The sequence below is a fragment of the Acomys minous genome (assembly GCF_964271855.1).
Source record: "Acomys minous genome assembly, chromosome: 1".
NCBI classification, from domain to species: domain Eukaryota; kingdom Metazoa; phylum Chordata; class Mammalia; order Rodentia; family Muridae; genus Acomys; species Acomys minous.
In genome coordinates this window covers 16,699,849-16,717,061 of record NC_140483.1, presented here as the reverse complement: position 1 = coordinate 16,717,061, position 17,213 = coordinate 16,699,849, and the positions used below count along the sequence as shown (strand labels likewise).

Sequence of the window (17,213 nt, the reverse complement as noted above, 5' to 3'; positions counted from 1 at the left end):
TAACATTTTCTTTGACCAATGTATCCATTTCTTCAATTATACCTTTGGTGTCTGAGATTCTCTCTTCCATCTCTTGTATTTTATTGGTGAAGCTTGCTTCTGGAGTTTTTGTTGTTGTTGTTGTTGTTGTTGTTGTTTTCAAATTTTTAAATTTTTCACTTCCAGAATTCCCTCCATTTGTGTTTTCTTTATTGCTTCTATCTCTTTGTTTTGGGTTTTTTGTTTTTTCCGAGACAGGGTTTCTCTGTATAACCTTGGCTATCTTGGGCTCACTTTGTAGACCAGGCTGGCCTTGCACTCACAGCGATCCGCCTGCCTCTGCCTCCCGAGTGCTGGGATTAAAAGCATGAATCGCCATACCCGGCTCATTTCTTCTATTTCTATTTTCAGGTATTTAACAGTTTTATTCATTTCCTTCAACCATTTGTTTGTGTTTTCTTGGATTTCTGTAAGAGATTTATTCTTTTTTTCCAGCTGTTTGTCTTTTTCTTAGAATTCTACAAGGGGGTTATTCATTTCCTTTATAAGGGCCTCTAGCATCTTCATATAAGTGTAAAACCAGGTCCTTTTCTTGTGCTTCAGCTAAGTTGGAATAGACAAGGCTGGCTGTGGTGGGATGACTGCCCTCTAGTGGATACTTGTTGCCCTGGCTGTTAGTGTGTTCTTTTGCTGACATCTCGGCATCTGGGTTTGGGATGATTATCGATCTAGATGACAGTTTGTGGGTTTGCCTTTGTTGGGTGGGTGTTTTGTTCTTTGGATTCTGTTGCCTCTTTGGGTTTTTGGAAAGTGTGATGGCTGTGTGTTGCCTGTTTCCTGGTCTGCTCAGCTGGTGTATTGCCAGGGAATGCCTGCTGGTGTTGGAGGCTGGGATGCAGTAATAAGTGGGGGGGGGGGGGGTTAGAAGGGGATGGTCTGTGGGATCCACAGGAGATGTGGGCAGGCGGAGGGAGACTATACCTGGCATTCTGTTGTGGTGCTAGGGACCAGACTCTGCCTTTAGTCTTCTGTAAATATTATGTACACATTTTTATTAAAATGTACTTTACAGCCAGGCATGGTGGTGCATACCTGTAATCCCAGCACTCGGGAGGCAGAGGCAGGCAGATCTCTGAGTTTGTGGCCAGCCTGCTGTACAAAGCAAGTCCAGGACAGCCAAGGCTACACAGAGAAACCCTGTGTCAAAAACAAACGAACAAACAAAAAGCATACTTTAGATTTCTTTAGCTATGCACTGTAGAATGGAGGTGGGGGACCATGTGTCAGTCTGACCTTTTATTATTGAAGAACTGTGAAACTATTGCCCACAATGGCTACACCACAGATGCGGTGCTGCCACCAATATACAGGTGGGGGGGGGGGGCGGGGACGGGACTCCAATTTCTCCAAACCCTCTCCAAAACTTGTGCATTCTATTTTATATTTTACTTTTTACTAGGTAAAATTGTATTTGCTGTGTACAACATGATGTTTTGATGTCATTGTGGAATAACGAAGTCTAGCTAGTCAAAATTTGTATTGTCTCCCATGGTTACCACTTTGAAGTAAGAACTCTTCAGCAGTGTTTTAGAAGAAGCCATGTTAGTCAAAGTTCTCTAGAGTAACAGAGTTTATAGAATGAATCTTTATATATAAAGAAAGGGGATCTGTTAGAACGGCTTGCAGGCTGTGGTCCAGCTAATTCAGCAATGGCTGCCTTGGAGCAGAAGGCCCAAGAATCCACAAGGCGTTCAGTCCACGAGCCTGGATGTCTCAACTGGTCTTTAGTTTATTCTGCAAGCCTGAAGAAGTGGGCTCTAATGCCAGGGAAAGAATGGACTTGCTAGTGAGGCAAGAGCAAGCAGGCAAGGAGCAAAAGCTCCCTTCTTCCATGTCATTATATAGGCTTCCAGCAGAAGGCGTGGCCCAGATTAGAGGTGGGTTTTCCAAGATCAAAAGATCTGGGCTAAAGATGTGTCTTCCTTCCTCAAAGACCCAGATGAGCAGTAGATCTTCCTACTTCAAATTAAACAAAAATCTCTTACAGATGTGCCCCTCCATTTTGGTGGGGGTTTAGTTAATTACACATGTAGTCAAGTTGACAACCGTGATGTGGTGCCATCACAACAGGCTACAGACGCTCCATTTATAGCTAACTGTGGTCATCATGTGGTATAATAGACCTCTTATGCTTGTTATTCCTACTTAACTAATCATTTTAGTTTGTGAACAAATGTTCTCTTCCCCTTTTAATTTTAATAATTGTTTACAAAATATAAGAGGTAAATTAGAAAAGTTTGTAAAACTGTTTTTTTTTTCTTTTGGTTTTTCGAGACAGGGTTTCTCTGTGTAGCTTTGGGTATCCTGGAATCACTTTGTAGATTAGGCTGGCCTCTAACTCACAGAAATCTGCCTGTCTCTGCCTCCCAAAGTGCTAGGATTAAAGGCATGCACTACCACTCCTGGCTTAAAGGCTTGTTTATTTATTTTATGTATATTTCATGCACACCATAAGAGATAATCAGATTTTATTATAATTGGTTATGAGTCACTATGTGGTTGTTGGGAATTGAACTCAGGGCCTCTGGAAGAGTAGCCAGTGCTCTTAACCGCTGAGCTATCTGTCCAGCTCCATGAAACTGATTTTTTTTAATAGAAAAGCTAAGGCCACAGACTGATCACAGAGACCTTAATTTAGTAAATGAATTGTGTAACAGCCTCCAGTTTAAACGCCACTGAGTTCAATGGTGAAATGTTTATGCAAATATCTGAGGAATAGCTTTATAACTACACTACGGTTTACTTTTGTAGATTTTCTAAACGTGGATGTAATCGCCGGGATTTTTCTTATGTGATTGACAAGTAAGAAATATTTTTTACAGAAGCATATTAATGTACAGCTAGTGGTTTATAATCATCTAGTTCTTAGTGGCTGTAATACCATTGGCATGCATAGTTAACTTTACAGTTTCAATTTTTTTTTAAAGCTGGGTATATGACCCTTAACCTTCTCAGAAAATATGTATGAAACACATTTGCCATTGTCCTCTCTGGTTCAATTGGATAAACAGAGCACCTGTCATTTAGTCTCAAGTCCCATAGTTGTTCCTTCTTTTTTTGTTTGTTTGTTTGGGTTTTTTGTTTTTGTTTTTTTGGGTTTGTTGTTGTTGTTGTTGTTTTGCTTTTTGAGACAGGGTTTCCCTGTGTAGCCTTGCCTGTCCTAGACTTGCTTTGTAGACCAGGCTGGCTGGAACTCACAGTGATCCGCCTGCCTCTGCCTCTCAAGTGCTGGGATTAAAGGCGTGGACCACTACACCTGGCTATGCCTTCTAATTTAAGGAAGACAAATAAGAGTATTTGTTCTCCACCTCACTTTTCTACACAATTAAGTAAGTGAGCTAAGAATCCCATTATAGGAATAAATTAAAATTAGGGAATGACTGGTTTTAGGGTTTGTTGTTGTTTTGTTTTGTTGGGGGGGGTTTGTTTGGTTGGTTGGGGTTTGTTTGTTTGTTTGTTTGTTTGTTTTTCAAGACAAGGTTTCTCTGTGTAGCCCTGACTATCCTAGACTCCCTTTTGTAGACCAGATTGGCCTCAAACTCACAGAGAGTCTGCCTGCCTCTGCCTCCTGAGTGCTGGGATTAAAGGCGAGCACTACCACACCCAGCTTGACTAGGGTTTTAAAATACACTTTTAGGGCCTAGAGAGATGGCCCGGTGGGTAAAGCCCCCAAAACCCATGGAAATCCAAGAGCAGTAGCACCCATCCTAAATTCCAGTATGCCTACAGTGAGATTGGGAAAGGAAACAAAGGAATCTTGCGGACAAGTTAAACCAACATACTCAATGGTAAACAGCAAAGGCACCCTGTCTCAAGCAATGTGGAAAGGATGGGCTTTAGCCTCCATATGCATAACACATACACACACACACACACACACACACACACACACCTCCTACTTTAAATAAGCTATGCTTTTAGTTTTTAAATTGGAAGAGAGGAAGGATAAACAGATAATGACAAATATCTTTCTTTTTTTTTTTAAACAGGGAATTTCTGAGACATAAACCACATCAACATGCGGTAAGACAAGTATAAACTCGTCAGTGTGGTAAGCAGACACAACAACTAAAGCATGTTTCTTGTTCTAGAAAATAAGGTATGATGTGGGGAAATATGGCTGCCCTATGAGACTTGGATTCAATGATGAGTTTCAGCCTACGTTACTGCTGTAAGTTGATACCCACTTAGGAAATGGACTTGTGTGCTGGAGAAATGACTCAGTGCATCAGAGTACATTCTGCTCTTCTAGAGGACCAGAGTCCAGTTCCCAGCACCCACATAGTGGCTTACAGCCACCTATAGTCCAGGTCCAGGGGATCTGATGCCCTATTCTGGCCTTCTTGGACGTAGAGGATTTCTTGGGCTGAAAGAAGCTTGGCTTCTCTCACTTGGGGAGGGCAGCAGTGGTGGCTTGGTACCCCCACCTTACTTTCGTGCCAGAGAGTCCCTGATGAGGTCCAGAAGGCTTTTGCTAACATGCTTTGCACCCTGCCTTCCCTTCCCCCCAACTCCACCCAACTTCTAAGGGTCTACCCTGTGCTCTCCCATGCACATCACAAAGCTACAGTTACTCATCAAAACCCCATTGTGCTGTGGCCCTAATCCTCTCTAGTGTTCACCTTCTAGTTTTCCTGGCACTGAGGTTCTCTCTCCCCTACTGAGGCCTAGCCGCGCGTCTGCTTCCTTGTTTTATAATGCTTATTCTCCAAAGTAAAAATAGGGAAGCGATAAATGTTCAGTTCGCCTGTTCCTTCCCAATTATGCACGCTCTTCTGTTCACCTCATCACCGTTCCGTGCCCACTTGCCACCCACTAACCCACACCAGGTACTTCCTCCAAGTACTGTGCCAAGTGCCAGAAATTCAAGGATTAAAGCCAGGATCTCTGCCCTCAAATGATGGACTAAACAAAACACCAGAGCTAATGAGCCAAATTGACCTATAGAATGGAATGAAGTAGGTAGTAGATAGTGGAACTCATGAGGAAAGAATCCACCCCAGCTATGATGGGCGAGTGACTCCGGGAGACATTCTGAATATATGTACTGGATCCTTAAAGGATAATGGATACCTAGCTGACGTACCGGATCCTTAAAGGATAATGGATACCTAGCTGATGTACCGGATCCTTAAAGGATAACGGATACCTAGCTGATGTACCGGATCCTTAAAGGATAACGGATACCTAGCTGATGATCTTTAAAGGATAACGGATACCTAGCTGGACCCAGAGGGAAGGTGGAAAGAGGAAGGGCATCAGTGGAATCCCCTGGCTAAACCTTTCAAGCAAGAGTGCAACTTTGAGGAAGGAAGTATATAAACACCCCATGTTGGAGCATAAGCGCACAAGCCAAGTGAAGACGCATCAGCAGAGGGTGCTGGGAGGCTGTCCCCAAGAGTCCAGACCATGCCAGGCTTTCATTCCCTTCTTTTAGAACAGCCCTATGAGTGAGTACTTGCTTTAGCTGTGCCTCTCTGAACCCCAGGGAAAGAAACCTAAGTAGGGAGACATGATTAGCAAAATTGTATTTAGGATATGGGGGATGATATGGATGGGGAAGTTCATCTATGATACAAATTAGTTGTTACAACCAGAAATAGTTGATAATTGATATGAGTGGTAAGGGAGAAGGTGAAGACGAATGAGCCGAAGGTGACATCAATCAAATGTCTGGAACACATCAATATGTCTTTAAGCATTTGTACCACGGACACATAATCACAATATGTCTTAATTAGGGTTTTATCACTGGGACGAACCATCATGACCAAGAGCAACTTGGGGAGGAAAAGGGCTGGTTCAGTTGACAATTTGTAGTCCATCATCCAGAGAAGTGAGGAATCCAAGCAGGGCAGGAACCTGGAGGCAAGAACTGACGCAGAGGCCATGGAGGGGTGCTGCTTACTGGCGTGCTCCTCATGACTTGCTCAGACCACTTCCTTATAGAACCCAGGACCACCAGCCCAGGGGTGGCACTGCCTACAGTGAACTGGGCCATCCTACATCAAGTACCAATCAAGAAAATGTACAATAGCCTGAGGACCACGTGTTCCTAGTTGAGGCACCCTCTTCTCCAGTGAGCCTGGTTTGTATCACTTTGATATAAAAACTAACTAGCACAACACAGATGAACTGTCTGCCTAAAGTCTGTCTCTCCACTTATGAAACAGGCTGACGCCCCCTTTACTGGTTAATGACAGTGTTCCTGAATGTTCTCTTGCTCCCAGATCATCTCTCCCCTTTCTGTTAGAGTCCTCTGAGAAACAGAGCACACAAAATGGATGTATGTTAAAAGGGGGTTATTAGACAGGCCTACAGGATAAGGCCTGGGTCATCCAGCACCCAGGCCTGGGTGCTTTCTTCACCCTGGAGAGGCTGAGAACCCAGAAGAAACACAGTCCATGGGGAATAGATAGTTCGCAGTCCCGGACTAGCCCTGAAGGCATGGAGGATTCCCAGAAGGCCTTTGGTCTCCAGGTCCTATGGGAAGGCTGAAGAAGCTGGGTTCTGACATCGGCAAAGGAAGACAGAGGCAGCTCTCTAGTAGAGCAAGCAAAGCCAATGAACACAGCACCAAGACACAAAGGCAAACGGGTGAAAAGTAACAGCTTTCTCCTTGGGCCTCATCACGCATGCCTACACTGGAAGATACTGCCCACCCTCGGGGTGGTCACCAAGAAAATCCTTCACAGGCATGCTGGGAAATTAACCTGAATCCTCACAGGTGTGCCCAGAGGTGTGCCTCGTGGGGATTCTAGATCTCGGCAAGGTGACAATAATTATCAGCCGCTATGCCAGCTGATCATGCAGAAGAAGCGCGTTCACTAAATGAAGGAAGGGCAAAGGGGGCAACTCTCGGTTGAGACTGCCGCTACTGTGGACACTCTCCGGCTCTTGTTCTCTCCCAGTGCCACTCTGTCCAGCTTTTATGCCCCCCCTAAACACAGATTATAAGGACCTAGCTAATATAATGGATCACCCACAAGTTGAGAATGAGGCCTCTTCAATACCCAAAGTAGGATTTCCATAGAAAAGCTACCAACTGTTAGGAATTTAGCTTCCAATTAGTGACACTCCTTTATTCTCATATTTAATCAGAATTCAATTCCACACTAATGAAAATGTATTTTTAAAAAAATAAGCAAGCTCATGTAAACAAGTCCCATAGTCACAACGAAGCGAAACCCCAAAATGATGGATTGTGCAATGCACTCTTGTTCCACAAGATGGCACTGTGGCTCTTCGCACTAACTGTCCTGGTCGCACTCTTTTTGTCCTTAAGTATTTATACCTAATACTTTAAAAAAGAAAAAGAAAAAAACTAACATGGCGCGGGTGGTGGGGGGGTTGGAGTCAGGGGGGAGGCTCAGCTGTTAGACAGCTTTCAGAGCCACTTCTCCCCCTTCCAGTTAGTGAGTTCCAGGGATCAAACGCAGGTCACTAGGCTCCGCAGCAAGTGCCTTACCATTCCACCTCATCCGCTCCTTAAGTCTCACAAAATCAAGAATTTGACAGTTTATATAAGATGAAATCAAACTCCTGCTTCCACCAAAGGTGCTAGTTTTTGAGCTTGGCTCCTACTGAAACTGCAAACTTGTGAGTGTCCTCGCATTCACTATGAAGAGTGGCCAGAACACTCCCATGAGTTTTTGTTTGTTTGATTTTCGGTGGCTTTACTCCCCTAACCCCTGACACCTTGCCTGTTTTGAGAACTAAGCTGCAGGCCCTCTGTTTGGCACTAACGTATTATTGTTGTGTTTGTTGTTTCAGGTTTAATGAAACTGGCTTCATTGAAGTGATCGACGCAAATTTCATCATTTGGGAAATCCATGGCAGGATCGACTTTACATATAATGTTACTATGAGAGAGGTATGACGTCGCTGAATTTAAACAGAACTTAGCATATGGTGAAACATTATTCTTTTGATTTTCAATCCATATGTAAATTATCTAAGGGATGTGAAACCAAGACATAAGTAGAAAAGAAAGCCAACTCTATATGAAGCCAGTGACTACTAAGATGGATCACTGGGGAGGGGGGGGGAGTTGTTTTTATAAAACAGACATAAAAAAGGTCAGAAAAAAGAAAATAATGCAACAGCAGAATGATGCAATCATATATGAGCATTTTCTTTTCTACCTGAACAGTGTTTAATGTTTAACTATTTATGGGTATGACTTAGGCTTTAAGACACCTGTGCTAAGTCAGATGGGCTTAGTTAGGTTCCATCTCTGCCCATGCCTTTCCATTGGTTGACCCTACTGACCTTGACATACATATCTCTGTGCTCTTTCTCATTACCTCCCAACCTCCAAGACCACCGACCTCAGCCTCTGGATCGTCCCCCTACGCTGCCTTTTCAATTGCTCTTTCCACCCACTGTGGGCTTCTATGTCTTGAAGCCTTCCCAAGAATATAGAGCCTTCTAGAAGTTAAGGTCAGGATCTCCTAAGATTCTCTGGTGATCTCAGGCTCAAAGAAAACCAGAGTGACTCCTTTCTTTGTGACATTTTTTAAATTTATTTTTTATGTATATGAGTGCTCTATCTACATGTACACCTGCAGGCCAGAAGAGGGCATTAGAGGCTATAGATGGTTGTGAGCCACCATGTGGTTGCTGGGAATTGAACTCAGGACCTCTGGAAGAGCAGATAGTGCTCTTAACCGCTGAGCCATCTCTCCAGCTCTGGCATTTTTTTTTCCTCACTAGAGACTAATTATCTGATGGCAACCAGGAATACCGAACTAAACTGGACCACTGTGAGGACTCATTGCCTTCTGATTATATAACTAAGTCAATCCAACGTGCCCTTCATTCCCATGTTTGCACAGCAGCCACCATGGAAGACCTTATGGTCTGCTTCTTCCCCATTGACACATCACTAAACTACTTGTTGTTGGATGGTGGTGGCCCACGTCTTTGATTCTAACACTCAGGAGGCAGAGACAAGTGGATCTCTGAGTTCGAGGCCAGCCTGGTCTGCAGAGCAAGTTCTAGGACTGCCAGGGCGGTTACACAGAGAAACTAAAAACCAAACAAACAAAAGAAAACCATAAAACAAACAAATGCGTGCGCGCGTGTGTGTGTGTGTGTGTGTGTGTGTGTGTGTGTGTGTGTGTGTGTACATTTGTATGGGGGTGCACATGAGTACATGTATGTTGAGGCCAGAAGATAACCCTTCCATCTGTAGCATAGAGGCATTACTGAGAAGAAAACCCAAACAAGAACTACATTTCCCAGAATAATTTGTTCTCATGACTACAGGAATTCTATCATTCTCCCATGGACCTCCATACTTCCTATCATATTAGTTCATTACAGCAGCATCTGTGGATGGACTAGATGAGAACTGAAAGAAACAGTCCAAAGGAGGAACTTTAAGGAGCCGTCATGTAAAAGCCTGGCTTCCTAATTCATGCTTCAAGGAGAGCCCCGTACCGAAGAAGTGTAAGGGGGACTGAGTTGGGCTTTGTATGCAGGGTTAAACTTTCAATTGGGTGTGGTGGGATGCAACTGTAACCCCAGGATTTAGGAGATAAAGAAAGACCAGATAAGCCATTTTGTTTCAGTGGAAGAGCTCTTGCCTAGTGCCCCAGGTTAGAGTCTCTTTTTTTTCTTTTCTTTTCCTTTCTTTCTTTCTTTCTTTTTTTAAAATTTATTTATTTATTATGTATATGGTTTTCTGCCTGCAAGCCAGAAAAGGGTACCAGATCTCATTACAGATGGTTGTGAGCCACCAGGCTGGCCTCACAGAGATCTGCCTGCCTCTGCTTCCCAAGTGCTGGGATGAAAGGTGTGCACCTGCCTTAACATCATAAGGCAGGCATGATAGCACACACCTGTAAACCCAGCACTCAGCGAGGCAGAGGTTCAAGGCCAGCCTGGTCTACCAAGTAAGTGCCAGATCAACCAGAGCTACACAGAGAAATTATGTCTTGGAAAAAAACAAACAAAAAGATTCCAAGCATCACAACACACACACACACACACACACACACACACACACACACACACACACACACACACAATCAAATTTTATCATGTCCACCCTGCCTATGAACAATGCAGGAACCTTGGATAATACAGCTCTGTTAGACCTGAGTGTAAGTCCAGATACGGCAACTCACCCGCAGTGCTGTGCCCCTCTTGCCAGTCCCCAGCTTTGGCCAGGACAATGTCACAGTGAACCTTTGCTTGTCCCTCTCTTATCATTTCCAGTTTCTTTCCCTTCTTCATCTCTACAGCTTAAGCTCCATAGTGTGGCCTGTCACTGCCGCGCTTCCTCAAGTGTGACCCCTGCATGTTGTCAAGGCGACTGTAAATGCTCATCTTTCTTCTGCCCTGCCCACCAGCTGTGTTTGAGCTGCTGGTCACCACAGAGGATGTATATGACAATGCCTGGAGGTAGGAAAGCTAGATCGTCCAACTGAAAGAGATTTCCATACAATACCTAATATGTAAAACACCGCACATTTGAAGAGCGCGTCTCCTCTGGAGCACACACGTGATTTACTTCACGCAGGACCATTCGATTCTGGAAAGACAGTCTACCCAACAAATAGTGCTGGGAAAATTGAAAAGAGCTGGGGAGATGGCTCAGCGGCTAAGAGTGCTGGCTGCTCTTGCAGAGGACTTGAGGTCAGTTCCTCCCATACGGTGGCTCACAGTCATCTGTGACTCCAGTCCCAGGGGATCTGATCCCTTCTGGCCACTGTGGACACTGTGCACACATGGTGGACAGACAGACATTCAGGGAAACACTAATACTCATTTTTAAGGCATATAGAACTCTGACCTAACACCACATAGAGACAACAACTCAAAACTGATGTAAGGTCTAAGCATAAGACCCCAAAGTAAAAAGTTCTTAGGAGAAAATGTAGGGTAAAATCACGCCAGCACTGTTTGGGGCGATGATTTGTTGGCTATGAAAGAATGAGAGAGGAAGAGAAAATAAGAGGGAAAGGAAGAAGAAGGAAGAAAATAGGAGAAGGAAAAGAAAAAGAAAGCAATGGGAGAGAGGGGGAAGGAAGGGAGAAAGAGAGAATGGGAAAGTAAGGAAAGGGAAGGCATAGAAAAGTGGACTTTGTCTAAAATCTAAAAATTATGTGCATCAAAAGACACAAGAATTGGTGCCTAACCCAACTGTCATCAGCAAGGCTTTATACAGCAACTAGTGGAGGAAAAGGAGGAAGGGACGTCGGAGCCAGAGGGGTCAAGGACACTGCAAGAAAACCCACAGAATCAACTAACGTGGGCTCATAGGAGCTCACAGAGACTGAACTGACAACCAGGAGTCTGCATAGGCCTGACCCGGGATCTCTGCATCTATGTTACAGCTGTGTAGCTTGGTTTTCTTGTGGGACTCCTGACCCTTTTACTGGCTTTTGGGACCTTTTCCCTCTTACTGGGTCGCCTCTTCCAGTCCTGATACAAGGGGAGGTACCTAGTCTTACTGCAACTTGATATGCCATGGGAGGCCTAACCTTTTCTGAATAGAAATGGAGGTGGAGTAGATTGGAGATGGCCAGGGAAGAGGTGACGGGGAGACACTGAGAGGAGAGGAGGGAGGAGGGAAAAGACATGATGGGCTGGAGAGATGGCTCAGCGGTTAAGAGCACTGGCTGCTCTTCCAGAGGTCCTGAGTTCAACTCCCTTCGACCACATGGTGGCTCACAGTCATCTATAATGTGATCTGGTGCCCTCTTCTGGCTTGCACGGGTACAAGCAGACAGAGCACTGTGTATATAATAAATAAGTAAATAAATCTTAAAAAAAAAAAAAGACAAGAATAAAAAAGACAACCTACAAAATGGAACAGAGTATTAGCTGATCATATATTTGATACAATGTCCAGAAAACTCCCATAATTCAACCACAAAACAACCCAAATTAAGGGGCAGGGGGCGAAAAAGGACTTGAGTAGACATTTCTCTAAAGATAATGTACAAGTATCTAGTTGACATTTGAGAACATCGAGGAAACGTACATTAAATCTACAGTGAGACATACGCTAGCATGGCAAGAATAAAAGCAAACAATAATAAGTGTTAGGAATGGAGGAGAAATGGAGAAGACATGTACATTGTTGGGGTGAAGAGGGCACCTCCACTCTGGGAAACATACAGCAGCAAACGAAAAATTCAAAGCACAGTTGCCTCATCATCCATGCCTGGTTGCTCAAAAGGGTGGAAAGAAAGTTCTCCAGGGTGGATTTGCGCATCATGTTCACAGTGCTGCCTGCTAAAGCCAAGGAAAAGGAGCGAAGGGGAGTCTTGTTTAAAAGCCCTCAAAGGGTGTATGGAAAGATGCTAAGTGCTGAGACTGTTATGTGCAGGGATGTGCTTTCCATTGAGAAAACTGGGAAGGCTTGTGAGAAATGACGCCTAGAGGAGCCAGGGCAGTGGTGGTTTGGATGAATAGGGAAGCCATGGCCGCTTTCGGAGAAGCCTGGGGGAAGAGGGGAGGGGTTCCCAGAGACATTCCAGGTTGTTTTTAAAATCAGTAGTAAAAGGGTTTTTGTTGTTATTGTGTTTGTTTTGGCTGTAGTTTTTTTTCCCCCAAGTTAAAAAGGGTTTAAAATAAAAGGAGTGGGTCAGGTGTGGTGGCGCACTCCTTTAATCCCAGCACTCGGGAGGCAGAGGCAGGTGGATCGCTGTGAGTTCGAGGTCAGCCTGCTCTAAAAAGCGACTCCAGGGCAACCAAGGCTAACACAGAGAGACCCTGTCTTGAAAAGCAAAAAAAAAAAAAAACAATAAATAAAAGGAGTGGATTTGTACCATTGAAAGTAGTCTAGTGATTCTTCATAAAATTCTTACACAGTCCAACGATTCTGATTTCACAATACAGCAGGTGAAAGAGCTACCATCAAGCCTGACAACAACCTGAGTTCAATCCCTCAGGTCCCACACGGCAGAAGGAAGGAACCCAAAAGTTGTCTGTGCTCTGGCATCTACATTCACCCCAGTGTGCACGCGCGCACGTGCACGCACACACTCGCTGTGAAATGCAAGGAAGTCCTCCTCACACACGTGTTATGCCATGGACATCCCGTTAAGGCGTAGTGCTAAATAAAAGCAAGCTGTCTCACAGGCAGGAAACTACTGAACCATCTCACTTGTAAACTTCAGTCAAACTTCTCAGTAGAAAGTAGAACGTTGGTTCCCAGATGCCTCGGGGAGAAAGAGGAGAGGATTTGCTCAGTGATGGCAGTGGTTACAACAGTGTGAATGAAACTGATGGCCACTGAATTGAACGTTTTCAGTGTTTTAAACTATATTGTATTGAGGTAGTGAAAAAAAACTGCACTGTTTAAATGATTTTTTTTTTTTTTTTTGGTTTTTCGAGACAGGGTTTCTCTGTGTAGCCTTGACTGTCCTAGACTCACTTTGTAGACCAGGCTAAATAAACCTTTTTTAAAGACAAGATCTAGTAGATACTCCAAACTAAGCCAACGCACAGCCCCCTCCATAACCGCATGTTGCTATCTTTTGGCAGAGCGGCTGCATCAATGAAGCCCAGACATGGGATTCGATGATAAAGGAGAACCCAGGCGTCCCGATGGAAGAGGTCTGGGGGCCTCAGGTAAGAAGGGGACCACAGTGGGCGGTGGAGGTTAACCAACACTTGATGGAAACACTCTGGACTTAAATTACTTAGGGTAAATGCTCTTCAATCATTTCAAAAATTCTTGTTTATTTCGTATGATGTGTGTGTGTGTGTGTGTCTGTGTCTGTGTGCATCTGTACATGTGCACTCTTTGGTGCAAACTAATATTGACCACCGAAAATACGCATCTGCATGTTATCAAATGACCACTATTCATAAGCGCATGGAGACTGGGCCTTTAAAAAGACTTGTCTTTTGGGGCTGGAGTGATGGATCTGTGGTTAAGAGCATGTGCTGCACTTGCAGGGGACCTGAGTTCTGTTGCCAGAACCTATGTCAGATGGCTTGTAACTGCCTGTAACTTTAGCTTTAGGGAACCCAGCACCCTCTTCTGGCCTCTGATAATACACATACACAAAGACACATAGTTCAAGCTAAATAATAAATAAATAAATAAAACGCAAACTCCAAGAGAGAAGAAAACGTTGTTCCTTCTGCTAATTTCCCAGCATCTAATTCATTATAGATAATTAATATGTATCTATAGAACTAATTAATAAACTATAGCTCACCACCTCTAATAAATAATTATTATTTAAAAGCATGAGGAGCAAAAGTAATAATGGATTCAGTTCAAACCAAACTTGCCTTCCTTGGTTACTTGGTTGTTTTTAAAAGGCATCCAAGGGTCTTGGGTTGGCTAAAGATGTAAAGAACACTATCTATAGAACAAAATCTTTTTCGTTTGTTTGGGTTTTGTTTGTTTGTCTGTTTTTTCGAGACAGGGTTTCTCTGTGTAGCCTTGGCTCTCCTGGACTGGCTTTGTAGACCAGGCTGGCCTTGAACTCACAGCGATCCGCCTGCCTCTGCCTCCCGAGTGCTGGGATTAAAGGCGTGCACCACCACCACGCCCGGCTATAGAACAGATCTTCCAGAGGACACCTCAGTACTCTGTGGTGCTATTACTCAAGAACAACACGGCACGCATGAGAAAGCCATGCGTAGCTGGGTGGTGAACAATCACGGATTCGCCTGAGCCAGCATGAAGTAGTCCAGGGTGGCTGAGCTTCAGAAGACATCAGGAGCGACTCTGGGAGGCTCGTGGGAACAGAGAACTTGGCCTCACCTGAGTTTCTGATTCAGCAGATGGAAAGCCTAAAGTCTGCCCCCACCTCTCCCTTTCCCTCCACTCCCCTTCCCTTCCCAGCACTGGGCCTTGATTGGGTAAGCTATGCAAGTGTCTGAGTTACAGTGCAACCCCTAAACTTGCATTTCTAAAAGTCCTCTGACGAAGCCGACATTGCTGATCTTGGGCCTACACCTGGGAAACCACAGAAATAGTTTACACCCAGCAAAGAGTCAGCGGGGATCACGAAGGGCCCTCAGTCCCCATTCTACTACATGAGAAGCGACATCTCCTGCCATGAACAGCGTGAACCCAGCAGGCAAACTGGGGAGTGCGAAGAGCTGGTGCTTCGGAGTCTAACTGAGGTCTGGAAAATAAAGCTGTTCCCGCCAAAGGACATCACAGTATATGACCCTGTACCAGTGACCATTTCTTCCTGGTACTCATACCTACAGTAAAACAGAAAGTCTCTAATTCTCAGAGCTGCACTGATTGCTGTCCAGCCTTCCTGTTTCTTCCACGTGCCTCTGAGGTAGCTCTAGGAACTCTTAAGCTCTCAGAGAAAATTGTCTGAAAGACTCACAAGCAAAAGAGGCCTTTTGGTAGGGTTCTTCGAGTTCATGTTGGACTAGGTAGGGAGAGCTTGGGCCCTGTACAGCTCGCTGCTTGTCTGTGATCCGGGAATGGGGGTTTGAGTCTCCACAAGTGACCAAGAATCCTAGACAGAGCAGTCCTTGGTTAGAAATGGAGTGAATTCATGAGTCTAGGGGAGTTTGTTTTCTTGAAGACTAGGTAGCTTAACCAAGTGATGGCTTACAAGTGAAAAATGAGGGGGAAAGATAAGAATTGAATGGGGGGGCAACAATTTGACAGGAAACATCAAGTGTGACACAGGAAGAAGAGCAGCCACTGGTAAGTATCAGCCTTCGTATTAAAAAAAAAAAAAAAGAGGAAATGAGGAAGAATGAAAATAGTCCCAGGTCTCTATATAGAAGTGCACAAACTGACACAGATAAGCAGGTCCTGAAGACCACGCCCTTCTGTGACAGTGGGCAGACATCCAGTTCCCAAGCAGAATGCAAATGTCTCATGTTCCTTTCATCGAGTTCATGGCTCCATGTATTAATGGACTCAGTAGACGAGACCTCTCATACTCCAGTGTTGACCCAGGAAATATTTTGTATTTTCTTTTTTGGGGGTGGGGTGGGGGTTTTCTCTACATGGCCTTGGCTATCCTAGAACCTACCAGATAGACCAGGCTGACCTTAAACTCATAAAAACATCTGCCTCTGCCTCCCAAGTGCTGGGATTCACATGTTTGATAACCACACGCAGCGTATTTCACATTTTAAAGTTAGTTTACATAAACAAAACCATAAGCCTTTTTTTTTTCCTTCACTCATTTATGCACCACATATTATTTTATGAAGGTGCCAGACACGCAATGGCAGAAAGGTAAAAAGGGTGAGAAATGGTAGGGGTGGATTCTTGTCGTTTTTGTATTTTGTCATGATGTTACAGAAATACCTCATTAGATTGAACACACGCTTCATATGAAAATATGTCATAACACCTCCAATACCTAACTTATTTAAGATAGACTATACCCATGGCAGCACTAGATTAAAAGGCCTCAAAATGTAGGGGCAATAAAGAAAAATCAAGAAATAAATGCAATCAGTAAATCCAGTGCTAGTTACCCAATGGCTATAGACAGAATTTAGCTGCAGTGAGCATCCATGATGTGGGAATAACCATATGAGCCAGGAAAGGTGGAAGTGCAAACTTCTAGACCCAGATACACGTACCAGGGGATACAGTTGTGGGTGACAGTCATCCTAAATGGGTGAAATCCCATCCGTAACTAGAGGAGCCCAGCAGTCTCTCTATCTTAGCCGCAGAGGGTTAGACCCACTTGCACATGGGCGGGGCTGGATCTCTGCCCTGCTACTAAAGGCAGTATCCATAAGCATGGCTCTCAGGCTTAATCCCTTCCGAAAAACTAACCCTCCTCTGTATCCAGTGAGGCTCCTGCTCCCACACTCCTACTTGACATCCTGGTCTTTCACCAAGCTAAGGATATCATTATGGTCTATGTGAGGCATCCCTGAAGAAGTTTCCCCCTGGACCACGAGTAGGAGATGTGGCAGGCACTCTCTGGTACTGCAGTGGCAGGATAGAAGGGGGTAGCTATTGCATCTCTTAATGACTTTCCAAGGCAAATATATGAGAATCTGGGCCTGGAAAGAATGGCTACTGGGGTAGGAACACTGGCTGCTCTTGCAGAGGTACCTGGGTTTGCTTACCAGCATCCACAAAGCAGCACACAAGCACCTGTTAACGCCAGTACCTGAGGTTCTGATGCCCTCTTCTGGCCTGTACAGGTAGTGCATGTAGGTGCTGTATTTATATTCAGGTAAAAAATACTCATACT

General features: G+C 44.4%; 1 protein-coding gene across 5 annotated transcripts in view; it reads left to right on the top strand.

Annotated features, from left to right (window-relative positions):
* The window catches only part of CATSPERE (catsper channel auxiliary subunit epsilon), a 101,989-nt gene that overhangs the window by 70,784 nt on the left and 13,992 nt on the right, over window positions 1-17,213 (top strand). For all 5 annotated transcript variants that reach the window (XM_084791777.1, XM_084791780.1, XM_084791776.1 and 2 more), the window contains 5 exons: window positions 2,791-2,841; window positions 4,029-4,062; window positions 4,131-4,210; window positions 7,813-7,912; window positions 13,543-13,629. In XM_084791777.1, the coding sequence (XP_084647903.1) occupies window positions 2,791-2,841; window positions 4,029-4,062; window positions 4,131-4,210; window positions 7,813-7,912; window positions 13,543-13,629 (352 nt within the window). The remainder of the gene's footprint in view (window positions 1-2,790; window positions 2,842-4,028; window positions 4,063-4,130; window positions 4,211-7,812; window positions 7,913-13,542; window positions 13,630-17,213) is intronic.